The sequence below is a fragment of the Trichoplusia ni genome, unplaced genomic scaffold (genome assembly GCF_003590095.1).
Source record: "Trichoplusia ni isolate ovarian cell line Hi5 unplaced genomic scaffold, tn1 tig00001457, whole genome shotgun sequence".
Taxonomy (NCBI): Eukaryota; Metazoa; Arthropoda; class Insecta; order Lepidoptera; family Noctuidae; genus Trichoplusia; species Trichoplusia ni.
The window spans coordinates 83,004-99,500 of NW_020800126.1; the positions used below are offsets into that span (position 1 = coordinate 83,004).

At 36.5% G+C, this 16,497-nt stretch overlaps 1 protein-coding gene across 4 annotated transcripts in view; it reads right to left on the reverse strand.

Annotated features, from left to right (window-relative positions):
- LOC113507302 (probable phospholipid-transporting ATPase IA) overlaps nucleotides 1–16,497 on the reverse strand; it is a 71,592-nt gene that overhangs the window by 31,384 nt on the left and 23,711 nt on the right. The window contains exon 1 of one of the 4 annotated variants that reach the window (XM_026890159.1): nucleotides 11,812–12,227. The exons of 2 other annotated variants lie outside the window; for them this stretch is intronic. In XM_026890159.1, the coding sequence (XP_026745960.1) occupies nucleotides 11,812–11,929 (118 nt within the window). In that variant the 5' untranslated portion in view covers nucleotides 11,930–12,227. Of the gene's footprint in view, nucleotides 1–9,158; nucleotides 9,407–11,811; nucleotides 12,228–16,497 lie in introns of those variants that run through there. One more of the 4 variants, XM_026890162.1, reaches the window with a different exon arrangement.

Sequence of the window (16,497 nt, forward strand, 5' to 3'; positions counted from 1 at the left end):
ATTGCAAATATTTAACAATTGAAAAGGTAGAGGGTTTAAATATTTTACTTTACTTTAGCTTTTTGCTGTATAAAACAAGAACCGACAGGAACTCAGCAATCACGACTTTAATTAAAAATAAATAAAATAAAATAAAAATTACATTTTGAATGACCTTTATGATCGTAATGGAGTTTTTGAAAACCGAGCCTTGTGTGCATATGAGGGTATGTAGGCTACTTGGCTACTGCGCCAAAATGCGGCCAATATGTTCAGTACATACTAAAATCAATGAATTAGAAACATCGACGCACATGACATCTGTGATACGCATCGCAATTTGGAATTCGTAATGCAGTATTATTAATTCAGTCAGACCAATGCGTGTTATTATGTTACTCGGTACAGTACCTAGGTATTATCGCTAAACATTTATCGAAAACTATAATTTAGTGTTTTAATTGCGTGGGCCACTCGATTTTCTGGCCTAGACGGTAAACATTCATAAATAATAACCTCTGTTTACCACTGTTGAGAATTGAGCTTTTAAATTAATTGTACAGTACACAAAATGAAGACCACATTATAGTGTAAAAGTAAAAATATGAGTAGGTAGTACGTTTCTCATTTGTTTTAACGATAATACATTATTAGTAATAGTTATTAAACCAAAAAGGTTTTTCTCTTTTCTGAACCGAAAACATCGTTTCAGTAGTCAAATGTGGCTGAATCGAAGATGCCTTTTGTCTAGCATTGGCATGTTGCATTCCCTGCGAACCCTTACTGAATGTATCGCTGTTGTGAGCATACCAATCACATATCTGACCAGTGACTGGTCTTGGCCAGAACCTATCGTAGATGTAGCCAGTACGAGAGAGAATTCAATACCACAGACGTGAGTGCCTACCACTACATAAGGTATTATGTGTTGTAGAGCGCTCTACGCCTTTATACGCTATACTTAAAGGCGTAGAGCAGTATTTCTTCTCTTCAAGTTGATCCTGAAGCATCAAGAAATTGCAAGTATTGCAACTGTACATGTAATTTTATCACAGTTTAATTACCCCGTGTTAAAATTGTAAAGAAGAATTAAAAGCGCTATTATAAGTAAACAAGTGCTACGTTCGTGCTTCCCGTGACTCTGTGGTTTCCAAATTTCCAATTAAGCATCGGCCACCGCAATATGCAGAGAAAATCGATCATTAATCACCGTATGGAACCTCGAATGGGAGCCAATTAATTAGTAATTAATTTGTCGGTGTGAAGGTTTACGTGTGAAGACAATCAAGAATCTACTAGTATTTACTACGAAGGTTATAGACGGCTCTTGCAAAGAATAACATTATTGAGAACTTTATTACATTGGAAAAATAAAATAGAGTGTCCTTTAATCAGTTTTATCACGAAGTGCCCTCACCAGTCTATTTAAACGGAAACTATAAATAATCTGTTACGGAAACTTGAGCATAGATCAAAGGACGCGCCGCGGTTAAAAGCATTTTGCTCTTTTTCAGTTATTAGACTCGCTAATTACTTCCTTATTTGTAGAAGAGCGACCAAAGACATAACGTTACTCACATAGCGACCCTCAAGCATCGTGAAAGCTAATCAAAATACGATGAAATAGTTGGAAAGGTTGATATTTGTCAGTTGCGTACTTGTTGTTTCAAGTGTTCGTAGAGAGAAATGTAATCAAAACGTGGCTGCGGGCAATAAAACAATTTTTAATAACATTTTTCTTCTTTCTTTGCCGTCGTCATAACGGGGATGAGTTGTATAACAACCAAGGTTCCTGTATTCTTACGTAATATAAATACGTATGTATTTATTGAGTACTACTCCACTATCTATGTACTGAGACTGGGTCTAGGCCAACTTCCCTCCGACCTCAATGGTTCCCTTTTTGTAAAGGATCGTGAGGTCAGGATGAAGGATAGCAAAAACTTATCGCTGCAATCTACTTGCATGTCTTTACGTTTTTGCTTATTCAGGCCTTACTCGAAAAACAGTCGGAAAACCATGGTACCAAGATTTTGGCATAATGTTGGAAGCAAGGAAGCGGTGTCGTTTTTCCACTAGGTACTGCAAGTTGCAACTGCTGCAAAAGTCTTACTTTAAGAGGAGACGGAAGGACCCTGTGCATACAGTCATTGAGCCATTCCTTCGTCGTAACAATCATGAGGTCATAGGATCAAGTATAGTGTATGTATGTGGGGTAGACCCACATAACTATCCTATTTAAGATCTCTGATATGATCGGTTATTGTTGTGTTTGTTACTTCTATCAGCTCATAAATCATCAATTAAAATATAATCAGAAGCTTTGGCTGACACTAGTAAGCTAACGATCTCCTTCATCGTTTCACGTGTCAATCACTGGTCTTGCTGTAATGTCCAGTCTGAGCCCATTAGCCGTGTCGGCACGCGGTGCGTCCCGGCTCGGACACGCTGCAATCATAATCCGATTACATATTTACGTTATTTGAGTGCCTGTCAAAGCCTCCGCTCGCGCCGGGAATCAGATTATTTGTCGTATAAGCCGAATGTATGCGTAGGTTAAAAAATATGACCTACTTTTCCAGAAGACTCGATTTTGTTGTTACGTCGTAGGAACGCTATTGAAATCTTGTTCATTTAAATCCGTAATAACATAAATGTGAAATAAGAGCCATCAGCCAAGTTTCTTCTAATGATATATGCCTTGATTGTTGACTTGACGACAAAAGGAGTGATCTAAATAGGTACCAAGTTCAATGGTCGGTCGTGAAATTTATTTATTACAACATAATATATAATCTTGGAATTAGCAAGCAGAAGTGGCAGTGGGCCGGCCATATTTCACGAAGAACCGATAACCGAAGGAGTAAACGAGTCCTTGAGTGGAGACCGCGACTCAGCAAACGTAGTGTAGGACGCCCATTGGCCAGGTGGAATGACGACTTGCGAAAGACTGCAGGCGGATGCTGGATGCGGCAAGCCGAAGACAGGGCGCTTTGACGCACATTGGGGGAGGCTTATGTCTAGCAGTGGTCTACTAAAGGCTGATGATGATAAAGATATAATCTCTTTAAAAATTATAAATTAAAAATATCATATTTTTTCGGTCAATAGGTGTGCCACTATAGATATGTGGAACTACTTTAGGTGTTTATATAATAATAAACGTTATTGTATCTGTTCAAAGTCAAATTTACTGTCTGTAACTGCACTGGTTAACTCGTGAACACAGTTTCATTAATAAAGCTTGTTCCAAGTCACAGTTAATAAAACGATGAGAACACCAATATTGTAAGTTATGATTATAACATAGTTGTGGCAGCAACACAAAGTGTTCAACTGGACAATTTAGTTGCACAAGGAAGGAGTTGTAATCTCATAAAGAAGGCTCAATTTATAATAAAATTGTAACTCTCGTTTATGAGTATAAATTTTCCTATACCTCAGCGAAACTAATTCTAAAGCAATATAATGTGACATCCAATTTCGCATCTCTTTACCTGAGCCGATGAAAGCTGAGTACAGAGTTCGTAGCCGCTCCACAAGTTCGTAGCAAACTCGTAGTCGATATTCAATTCCGCGAAAAGCAAATGAATAATATCTGCGGTTACTTAAGTACATCGAAAAAAACATTTGTAGTTTGATCGTAACTTTACAAGTATCTTTGTTTTATAATAACGTAACGAAATATTGATATTCTAATCCAGATTATAAATATGGTAAAAAATAACTTCCTCAATTAATAACTAAAACTGGACATTATATCCACTCTTCTTTTACTATACCTACTAAATTGTAAGAAAATTGTATTGAATGTTAATAGAAACCAACAGAGTTCTGAAATTTCAATATTCAAAGAATAAATATTGGAAGTCGTCGTACCAGATAAAAGCGATATCCATAATTTGAAAGCATATAATAATATGTGTTGTGTTTCAGTGGCATGAATTTGAAAGCTTTTATAGTGAAGTGTACCCGAGTACCTACCAGGTACCTACCCGATACCAAGTGATGAATGACATGTCATTGTTGAGCATTTCAAAACAGTTGTCGTTTATATCGATATGTAAGAACAGCCTATTGAACGACCTTGTAGAAAAAACAAAAGGTTTAATCCACATTATATTAGAGTTGCCTTTCTCTTGACCAATAATCTGATTAAATTCTAATTTCATATACAATCATTAATTTCACATTGCAGAAATTAGAAACACAAAAAACAGAACATACATTATGCATTTGATTGATCAATGGCTATTAAAAACCAGGATTCATAACAGCCCGATCCCGGTAAGGGTACAGGTATTACGAAGCCAAATTTCCCATACAAAATCGGTTGCTGTTGTTACAGTTACTCATTTTTAAGACAAAAAGATGAAAGTAAAAATGCGTTTTTTATACATGTTCCTTGTGGCATTTCTTGTAACAGTAGTTTATTCTAGAGATATTTGTAGTGAAGCTTCTGTGTATTCACTGTGTATTGTCACCAGGTCACTTGTTGAGTTGGGACGGAAGGCAGGGCGACTAGCGACTGAATAAAATATCGTATTCCACTATTCATGGCTCCTATACGTGGAGCTAACTGCTTAGCCTTAAATCTATAATTACAGCTGGTTTTTGTTTATTGTTTACTCGCCCTAATGATAGGTTACCGTATATTATATGGTAGTATTAGGCACCAGTGTTTAGGCCTTCAACTAATACTTATACCAGCAATTTTAAGTTACGATATTCGGGAGTGAATAGAATATGAAAGCTTGAAGATTTTATTAGTGTTGCGGTGTCTGCTGACAAATGTTATAATTTAAATTATAATAACTTAAGAAATAAATATCTTTTTACATTATAACTTTTGTCAGCTCCGCAGCAAAGAGTGAATTAATATTCAGGAATTATGTACATATAGATCAGAGTTTAGTAGTTGGAACATAATGGGTATTATCTAAATAATAAAATCGTTAAGAAAATTAACATTTCGTTTGTTTACGAAGCGCTTTCTTTCCACTCTTATCCTAACATAAATAATGACGGATTCTATTAATTCAAGTGAATAATGTTAACATAAAAGAAATTCAATATTCTGTGTTAAACATCATGCATGAGTAAAAACTCTTTAGAAGCAATTTTGTTTTCCTCATTCCAGGTAAGTGCCTGACAAACAATGTGGAAACTCGTTTCTGGAAATAAAACGAGATCCTTACATGTTTGGTCGCTTAGCGCTTTAATTTTTCTTTCTAATTTCTGAAATTGAATTTTTATCAGGAACTATTGTGTCGTTTTTTGAAATGTTTACATTTTACAACCCCTTTCCGCGTTTTCCCATTCAAATATTCACACTCTGTCGCAATTAAGATCCCTCAAAACACGCATATATTTCATTGTTGTTGTTTGTGTGAATTTAGTTGTTTTTATTGTCTAATTTGAGCCAAAACTGGATTGTCGTACACGCGAAGTCAAGTGCGCGATCGATAGCGGGGCTTCGCAAGGTTAAGACGCAAGCCCGGCGGCTGCCCATCATTATCTCATTAGCAAGCCGCCCGCGGATTGATTCAATGACAGACGGAACGATTTGCGCTTAATTGGAAACTACAGACTGCTGTACCTGGTAAAGGAACTGCCCTGTAGTTGGAATACAAAGGAGAGCACGGCGAGCGGTATAGAGTAATGCTGTTCTATTTTGGATGAACTGTTTTCTCTTGTTCACATGCTCATACTTAAGACAGGCTAACTTAAATGACGACGTCACAATAATGTCATAATATCTTTTAGACAGGACAGGAATCTCCTTTAGTTGTCCATGGAACTTCATGGAACAACAATGTATGTTCAAACAAATGAAAGAACTTCTATAACCTAGACCGAAACACAGAGAGATCGTCAGAGATTTCTGTTGAAAATGTTGAAGTATGACTCGTTGAAAACCCAAGACTCAACCCAACAGAGTAGAAAATTCAACCGCGGAGATATGTAAACAGAAAACATTGAAAATAGGTTACATGGAGTCTTGGAGCATGAATTATTGTAACTATTTCAATTGTTACTTAACATTTACATCTTAAGTGAACATTTTATAAAATAATATTGACTTATTATACGTACCTAAGTACTTTGAAATAACCGGTATCATGTTAATTATAATATAAATTGTTAATTATAATATAAATAGCACAAATGTTTGTTGCTTCTTGGGACTGGGCGAGTTCGATCCCTCGGAACAAATACAAGTGCACGCCGTCTACATGTACTAAAAGAAATAAATTATTATCCTTTTAATACATTGTTATCAGTTATACAGAGATTGATTTCCATTACTCATTAAGACAAGGAAAAGCGACGAAGATGAAAGTACTATCTTCAAGCAATCCGTTTTTATCAGGTATTACGACAAGCTTTCCCGTGAGAACTCCATTATCAGTAGGTATTTGTGTTATCGTAATATATCGTATGCGGCGTGCTTAGTATCGCGATATCCAGTTGGCTCTGATTGTAGATAAAATGAAATGCCCGCTTATCTGTACTGTTGAAGTCCTCTTATAATTAAATAAAAAGTAGTGTCTTTTAATTAACAAGATAAAATAAAAATAAAGTCAAAGACAATAAAATCAAAGTATTTTCACAAGAAAAGTTTAAAACGGTTATGGATTTTCACCAAATGAAAAAAAGCATTAATTGAATACTTCATTACTAATATAAAGGTAATGAAAAAATTAAAAAGATCCTCAAAGGTCAATCGTATATCTGATCCGAAAAAAGTCCTTAACTGAATATCCCACTAATGCTATTTTTGTTTGCATAAGTGTACCTATAAAGATATGTCCTGTTACCTATACGGAACAAAGGAAATACGTTACCTCCGGAAAATACTGCAGCTTTGAGTTGACATCCGGTAGCGGATGACTGAATATTGTAGAGTTGGAAAGATACGAGGATTTCTGATCTTTGTAACTCGAGGGCTTAGGTAGATAAGGATATAGTTAAGAGTTAAAGGGATTGAGTTGCTAGAAATTGGTAAAGTGTAATAAATAATAGTGTAATACGTTTTTCAAAATATATCCAGCGTTTTCGTCAGTTTCTGGTAGCCAAAATAATCAAGTGTAGTTAATTAGCTCGTAACATTCAACATTAAGACGTCTTTTTCCCCTTTACATAGAATACTCTCAGTATTACAAGCAGTAAAAATCAATATAGAAATTTACGAGAGCCATATATTCTCATTTTTCTACAAAAAATGTCCTTGTTCTTGCATCCGATATTTGCTTTTGTAAAAACGCAGCAAAATATAGTCTTTTTTCAGATTCCCGATATTCATTTATTATTTCCGAGACTGCTTTTCTGCTATTCGATCTATCCGATATAATATTAAATTTTGTGGAAATCAATTGCAGGTCAATTTTAAGGTTTCACAGAAAATTTATATTGTAGGTATACATATTGATTTATTAAGGGAAAAATGGAAGGTTAGGGTACTTGCAGCTTAACATAGCTTTTCGTTAAACATTCGTTTTTTTTGTTTGGACGTGTATCTGCTAAGTTATATTAGATAGCAAAAGTCGCACAGTCGCACTAGACACGTGCTTTTTACTTAGTAGAATATAAGTCTTCCCACAGTGTTATAATTTGGACGCACCTTAAGCGTGCGACTTCGGAACTTTGTTCTTGAATCGCATTACAATTGGAGGATTACATTTGAATACAGTAGGTTCGGATGATTCCGGATTACCATGTAGAATACCTTGAGAACTTGGCGTAGCTGGATACTGGCGTAAGATTATTTCGTAGTATTTATTTTTGACAGTAGATAAAATAACTACTGAATACTTTTATGTATTGAGCTAGCGTGCTCAAAAAATTGCTCAAAACCTGAATATACGTGAACTAACCAGTGCCCAGCAGTGGGAGCAATATAGTCAGGTATTATTATATAATTGTATACTAAAGACATATCGGTAGATGTGGACTCAGGGTATGCTCTGACTTATTTTTAAGTTCCTGCGCGACCAGATACATTCATGTCTTTTTGCTTAACAAACGTCAAACAAAACGGCTTAAAGCCGAGTTGGCATAGCGTTACATGTTTAGGAACCCTGGTTTTGAAAATGAAAATTGACGCATAACTTTTTATAACACAAGTTAGTTTCCTGTAAAGTATAAGCTACTTTTATTTGGTATCAGCACTGTAAAGAAACAAGGCGATTGGAGATCTACGTTGAGTAGACTGTATAGGCAACAACGTTCACAAAGCCTTCGCAGAGCACCCATTAGTAATTAACAAATAAGAACAAAGGCAAACCGAAGCTGTCTACAGCTCGAAAGAGTTTGCCGCATCTTGTTACAACTCCGAGATTATATACTTAAAATTCGAACTTAACCTTCTCCTTTCGCGACCTTTGTCACTTTTAATAGGTCAAGGTTATAAGGATACGGAAGTGTGCCGGTGCGGCCTGTTTGTGTCAGGGGTTAGTTCAACCCTCGAGTTGTGACGACGTATTGTTGACGGCGGAGTGAGAGGATTAAGGGTGGCCCGCGCGCGCCGCACGACTCACTGCACGCGTTACCGATACCATTTAAAGCATTGCTGTGTTAATGTCAATTGTTTCAAATAGATAGAAACAGTTACGTGGACTAAGCATTCTTGCTTGTTCGATTTTTTCAATCATAGTTTGTTAACATTAAAAATTTACGTATTATCTTTGCTCGCAGATTAGTGCGCAGTCTCAAACAATATGAAGATAATTAGTTGATTTTAATTAGATTATCTTAATTACTCTGCTATTCAAAGGATTCACTTTACGTCGTGAATTTAAAAACGCGCTACCCCTATTTGATGCATGAGAATTGCCATTGTCATGATAAAGCAAACACCAAATCAAAAGTTCCGCGGTGTCAAACTTGGGTTTTACCCGACGCTTCTAGAAGTTGGATATTAAAAACGTGCCAATGCATTTGAAACAAGTGCTCGAGACGGTTGGAGCTGAGAGCAAAGTTACACCTCCCCATGCTATGCGATGCTAGATATGAATGCATTACAGTGAAACTTATTATGAAAGTGTGGACAAGACAGCTGCACTCGTCTCACTCGCTCAAAGAACATTGTTAAAACTTTCTGAGAATATGAAGTACTCGCGCTCCGAAACTTGGTGATGTGGGGACAATCCGCTTTGTGGTCGCCGCCTCCGACTTACCGAGCCTTTTGAAAGAGAAAGCCGCCTTCACCGCCCTCCACATAGTCTATGGGGAGTTAGTCGGCGACATCACTACACAGCACGCTCTAGAAGGTTCACAGAACTGAGAAGTAGTAGTCGATGACGTGCGCGACATAGAAGAGGACGCAGGTGGCGATGTACATGAACACCAGGATCTGTATGAGCATGGTGCTGCGTCCGTGGCCGCGGGCGGACTGCCGGCCAGCCGCTGCCCGCTGCCCGCGAAGCCCTACTGCAAGGTGAATGCTGAACGAATGCCAATTACACAATGATCCGCTGTTACGTAATATGATACGAGCACCTTATTACCTGTCAAGCGATCAGACACAATTAAGTCTTAGCGGACAAGTACTCGCACCAGTACTAATCCTACCTGCAGTACATGCACGTCAGGCAGCGTCGTGTTGATGTCACGTACCAAGATACAAGCAACGGGGATGAACACATACTTAGGTAATATGCTAATGGTTTGCATGTAGTTACACTATTTGTGTGACAGAGAATGTAGCGTTAGAAACTTAGAAACACTTTGCAAGTTGCGAGTACCTACAAGCTCGAAAATTATGTATGAGCCAGTTGTTCAGCTTGCATACACAAATATGCAATCTGGATGTAAATTTTACCTAAAAACGGGAGAGGTCCTAGTGAAATGCAATTTTCCTTTTTCTCCCGAGGAAGATATATTCTCATACCTACTCGGCTATTTTGCTTTTAAAGCCTGGAATGCATGACATCGTAGCTTCAACACAGATATCAAGTTATGACGTGGTCAGTAAATGAATGACGTGCCACATGAGAGCCCTGTAATTGGAGGAGCAACAGTTTTATGTTGCGATGGCACGCGCCGTGTCATCGATCACTCGCTCGGTGTGATTTATGTGGTAAACATATTCCAATATAGAGACATTGATAGTTCAAGCAATGTGCATCACTGAATAGTTGTTATGCTCCAGAACCATGAATATACTTTTAGGTAATAAGTTAAGATGATAATACTGATCATTTAGCACGATTTACCTACCTACATGAAGAATGGGTAAGTAATTCTTTAAAGTTGAACTAATTAAATAAAAACTAACATTTTTGGAGTAACGACTGCAAGGAGCCTAAAATAATTTAATTCCCGTCTCTTCATGACCAATTTCACAACCTGTTCAAAATGTAAAATTAGCGCGGATAGAGTACTTATATTGATTAACCAATAAGTAATGACTATATAAAAAATAATAAACATATACCTAGATCCTTTAATGCATAAAACATTAGGTTTAGATATAACTGAGCTGCGGGAGCTCGCTTGCAAAATGTATTTTATTAAAGTTCAAAATACTTGAACGTGAGCATGCAGACACGTTCCACCATTATACTAGTAATGGACCTCAACATGGGTCAGTGTGACCTTCAGCTGTCCTTCACGACCAACAATGTCGCATTACTGACAACATTCCTGGAAAGCTTTCGAGTTTTTGGCCAAAGGATACTGTTGATGGGGCAATACTTATACAATAGAGAGTTATTTGAAAGAAAAATTACGATCGTAAGTGTTTTGTCACATTTCATGTGAGTATGAAGCTCTTCGAGAAAGAGTTTTAGCGTGATTTTTATTTAATTAATCAGGAAGTGTAAAGTTTTTTTTTTATTATAAAACCAATGTACAAAAGCGAAATTCTAAAGATACTATAAAATCCTTTTCCGCGGGAATACAAGATGATCACAATAGGCTCGTGCCGGATTATTAATTATGAATATTAACGGTGGATATTGTTGCAAATCCTAATTTGAGCGTTGTATATCCGCAGGCTCGTAAACAATCGCGAATTGTCCAGGAAGGGCGATTCGACAACCCAGCCTTATCCATAACTTCAGTACCTAATTAATATAACATACTGGGTGGGTATATCTACACTATACACAACATCTTTCGTAATATTTAAATCTTTTGCCGTTCGCATAAATACGTTTGTAATTCGTTATTTGTACACAGACCTCGTATCTAGATTTATTATTTTTTATTTTATTTTGCATGAGGTTTTTGCAGTTAACTGCAGAATACTTTTTTACATCGCTTTTTTTTTGGTCATACGAAAGTTAAAAATAATTATTTTTTTCTAAAACCCGAACCTCATTCTTATTCCTGTCTTGCCTGCCATTCGGTAACACTACAATTGAGTCTGTATCGGAAAGCCGTCGCTCTTGATGAAGGCTGCACTTGTCTTGGCCAAGTCTCCCCCCCTCCTGCAGAGTCCCCGCACCCCGCGGGTCCCCGCCATGCAGCCCGGGTTTGGATTATAGCCCGTAAATACTTGCCGCTGTAGATTAGTTTTGGTAACTAGGTTAATATCTATCTCGACGCCTCTGACAGTCCTTCACACTGGGAATTAGTTGTCTTTTGTTTCGACCTGTTTCACCCTTAACCAGTTACCTTTAGCAACCATTTTATAACAAATCACAGAGAAATGGAAAAAATGACTAGGTAAAATGAGACTCCTTTCTGATTACAAAAGCAATCAGTATTTATTATAAAACTAGCTCTTTAATTTAAACATTCTTCAATAAAGCAATACCTGCCTAATAAATTGTATATATAAAATGGAAAGTATTTACTAGGTACTTCTTAGTTGTTGTCACTTACTTGTCCGTTGTCGTCCGTTGAGGACGGCGGCGCTGGGCACGGCGAGCCGGTCCACGTCGTTATTGTTCTCATGCTGCACCTCCAGCTCCACGGCATCCGAGCCTCCAGGCCACGCCATCCCGGTCACAACACATCACTGGCCGCGCACACACATCACTGACACACGCGCGACCACACCGCGCAATGTACTGAACACAATATGTTAAAGTCGCTTGCACCAATTCTAGTCTTGACGTTGCTGTTTTATCACTTGTTTTTACTTTTTATACGTAAACTTTTGTGTATAGAAGTCTGTCTGAAGAAGGATTACTATTGAAAGCTTTTGTTGATGGTTTCTGTGTTAACGAAGCGTAGCATGAAGATTTCGAGTTTATGGCATCGGATTAACGTGCGGTAAAGTTTCAGCCACTAAGAAATACGGGCGTAAATGGCAAGGTAATAAGTAAAGTAAGATTCTCCTAGCTATTCAATATTTATTTTAACTTTGTAGGAAGTGAATTCAGTTGATTAAAACCTCTTTAATTATAAACAATTTATGTAGTTCATGTAAACGGTATCGTAAATTTAATTTGAACTTTTCCTAGGTAATATGATCCTGACTTTGATGTTGAATTAACTGGTTACGGATTAATATGACGGATAATATTACTTACGGAAATAATTATCAATACATTTTGGGTTTTGAAAAAACAGAAGTTCTCTCATATCAATTTCGCTTTTGATGGCAACTATGACTGGCATAAAACATGTGATTTTTGTCAGCGATATCTTTATCTTTTTATATTAACATATCTTTGCTTCACCCAGAAAATAGTAATATTAAAAAGAGCTACTTAGCTTGTGACCAGTGCGTGTATTCATTTAAGGTATAAAATAAAATAAGGAGAACCTAAGTTTAAAATTATAAAGATCTGCAAAAGTATGAGAGCTGCCATCAGCACCGATAGCTTAGATAGGACAATGACTATACGTTCCTTAATCTATGGCGTGTCATTTTATTAGGACCATAAACACGCCTTAATTGACTATCGTAAGTTCCATATCGAGTTACAAGTGCCTTATCATATAGGTTACCAATAAAAGATTAGCCTTTTGATAATTGTAGAAATTACCGCTGCCGTCAAGCATAAACAAAATAGGAGATTAAACATACTTAACTGGACTTTACCTTTTACCTTGAGAAAGGCATCAATCATAAATAAATAAATGCGGACAACATCACATACATTGTTCTGAACCCAAAGTAAGTTGCTAAAGCACTTGTGTTATGGAATTCAGATACAACGATGGTACCACAAACACCCAGACCCGAGACAATGTACAAATGTGAATTTTTACATTGACCCGACCGGGGATCGAACCCGGGACCTCAGAGCTAGCGACACCTTGAAACCGGTGCGTACGCCACTCGACCACGGAGGTCGTCATAATCAATTTTGTGTAAATATTACGTTAAGATGGTAAGACTAATATAGTAATATAGTTTTGACAACAAAAACATACAACCGACTTCAAATAAAGAAATACTGAGCCAAGTTTAATAAAATGTTAAACCTAAAAGAACTCAACAAAATCGATTCATCTGAGGTAACAAATGTAAAAAAAAACAAAGCAAATACGAATTTAGAGACAGTATAAATGTAATATTATTTGATGTTCTATAAATAGCGCATTTACTTATAATAGAGCAATATTGCAGGTACGGGTAACACAGCCGTCATATCAATCTAACCATCGTTAACAGATGTTACACCCAAATGAACAAGCTGTGGTAAATAGATATCTTCGTATTAACTAAGATAACAGACAGAACAGAACAGAACAGAGATCAGCTACAAAATTAGTTATAACTTATATTACCTTTTGAAGATCAGGCATGTATTGTGATGATGCTTTGTTGGTTTTTACTCGCATGTTCAGTGCCGAACCTTTCACGATATGAATCGCATGAAAAACGTTTTGTTCATAAATAACCGTCATAAATAAAACAGATTAAGTAGTATATGCGGAATTTATCGCTAAATAAGTGACCATCACACTATTTATGAATGCTCTACGTTGATTATTAACTTTTTAGGTTTCTTCTATAATTATCAATTAACTTCGTGTTTTGTAGTAGGTATAACGGACTTAAATAGATGTATTCTAGTAACGGATCCAGGAGACGTTGTCCTGCATTCAATTTATTAGGTTATAAATAAAGTATGATATGATTTGGTAGATCTTAATTCTAAACCATTCAGGGTGCCGCGCCCCAAATAAACTCAAAAAGTTCAGCCGTTTAGGATGAGTTAAGTGACATATATGCATATACAGTATCAATATACATAAACATGTATAATGATAGAGATAAATGTCACATTTCGTGGTCTAGACCCAATTTTAATTGGCGATATAAATTACAACACGCCCGTGCCAAATGCCTGACAATAATATCGCATTGAATTCTGAAAAACAACAAAAGGGTCAGAAATAAATAAAGTAATGATTAATACGCTAATAATACACAAAATTGTATAACGCCTACTATTAAATGTATAAATATCAAAACACTAAAAACTTTTTAAAGGAAACGCGTCGCTAATTGCCCATCGACTAATTGTAAAATGATTGATTGAAGCTAAAAATATACGCACCATCTTTAGAAACTTAATAACACACTAATAATAACGAATGTTTTTACCACGAGCTCTTAAACTTGAACTTAAACTTTTTCAAAGCGTGACGCCGCTATGTACACAGTAGTGTCGTCTCACTTCAACGATGTTTTCCAATTTTTTTTCTGTGTTCATTCATAGTAAAAGAGAAAGGAACTGAGGAGCCAATAAGATAGAAGTGATAATGGGGAAGCAAAAAGTTGACGAAACGCGGGCAAATTGGTGCCACGGGGATTAGGTACACATGTTGTTCCTATAGTTAAGTAAGTGCTTACCGTATGAAATCATCGTTAAATCGATTGCTCTTATTGAATGTAAAATAACATTTTTTCCCCAAAACGAACCTACAATATTTTATTTTCAGGAACAGTCGTTCCAATATATCACAGGATACTGCGTCTCCAATAACGAAAAGCCATAGATCGAAACAATAATTGGTATTGCATAGGATTTCAATAATTGGCGTGAATTTCAATTTTATTTACATGTTGATATTATTACCGCTACGAAAATGTATGGTTGAGCCATGTTTACGTATATTTATGACAAATCATGACTTGAAAGAATTATACAAAGTGAGTAACGTAATATGTGAATCATAGATAAAACATTTAATTAAATTTGATGCCGGTAAACATAAGATGTGTTAATAATGCTTGAGTTTCAGACAAGCATTTCCAACGTCGCGCATTATTGGCGCTCTAATAACCGAGTTACGAGATAAAATAGTTACTTTGAAGTTTTACAACAATGGAAGGGAGTCTATAATGGGTACATATACACATTTAGATTTTAACAACTTATTTATAAGTTGTCTATGTTAACAAGCCTTGGAGCGTAGTTAGTTGCGGCCGCGCGCCGCCCGCCGCCCGCCGCGGCGCCGCCTTCAACTCTTATCTGCTTTTAAACTTTATAATAAATAGTTTTTAAAGTATTACACTTTATATAAATTAAATTACGTGGGTTTAGTAACAAATTAACAACAGCTCAGTGATTAGTTAATCTTCCTTGACACGTATTGTGATGTATCGTTTTTTGATGGGTACTACTGTTGCCGTGACTAAGTAGAAGCATAACGCTTGTATTAAATTAAGCTCAACGTTAAGGACACTCAAGGATTGACCTCAAAGAAGGTTGAGAGCTTATCGAGACTAAATGTAAGGTTTTTAGGAAGCACTTTGCTTCATAATCCTCATAGCCAGGTATCGGACGCCCACCACCGCGGTGACGGCATCAGAACCCACGCAACATGGACCAACTGCTAAGTAATCGGAAAATCCCGAGATTAAACTTATGTAACCAAGAAACTTTCTAGTTATGATTGGACTTTGTAAGAAAAGCCGACAAAACCAAGTCTGTAGGTAAACTTCAAACGTAAAGTCCAAACGAAACGCATTTAGTCTCCTTGAACAAATCCAGGCGAGATTACCTGGATGCATTGTTATGTTATGTTAGTAGCCCTTCGTAAGAGTAGAGTACTTAGGTAAAATTTCACATTTGTGTCTTATGATTTAGAAAAAGTGAAATAACCTACTTTATTGTAATAAAAACAAATGAGTATAGGTGTAGCTACTTCTGGCAACTGTGTAGAACGTATTAAAATATACAAAAATCACGTAAAAACATTTTGCTAAAATTGATCTAAAAGCTTGCTACTTTAACGAAACTTTTCCTTTAAAACTAACTTCAAAAACATTTACAACATATTACCCAACACATAACACTTCGAACACAGACACAATCGTCCTCACTTAAATTAATTTAATTTCCCGAAACGAACGGCTTTGGACGAGTAAAGACGGCAAACTAAACGGTATATTAGATGATAAAGATATTCACGATAAGATAATAAGTAATGCAACTAAACCGGCCACTGATAACGTAATATAAATAAACCGATTCCCAAAGGGGACAAGTGCCACTCAGCACTAAGTACAGTCGGTAACTCAAGTATACATTTATACACTGACAGACTTACAAGGTTTCCGAATGAAATCGTATACGAAAAGTTAGCATTAGTTTTGAGTGC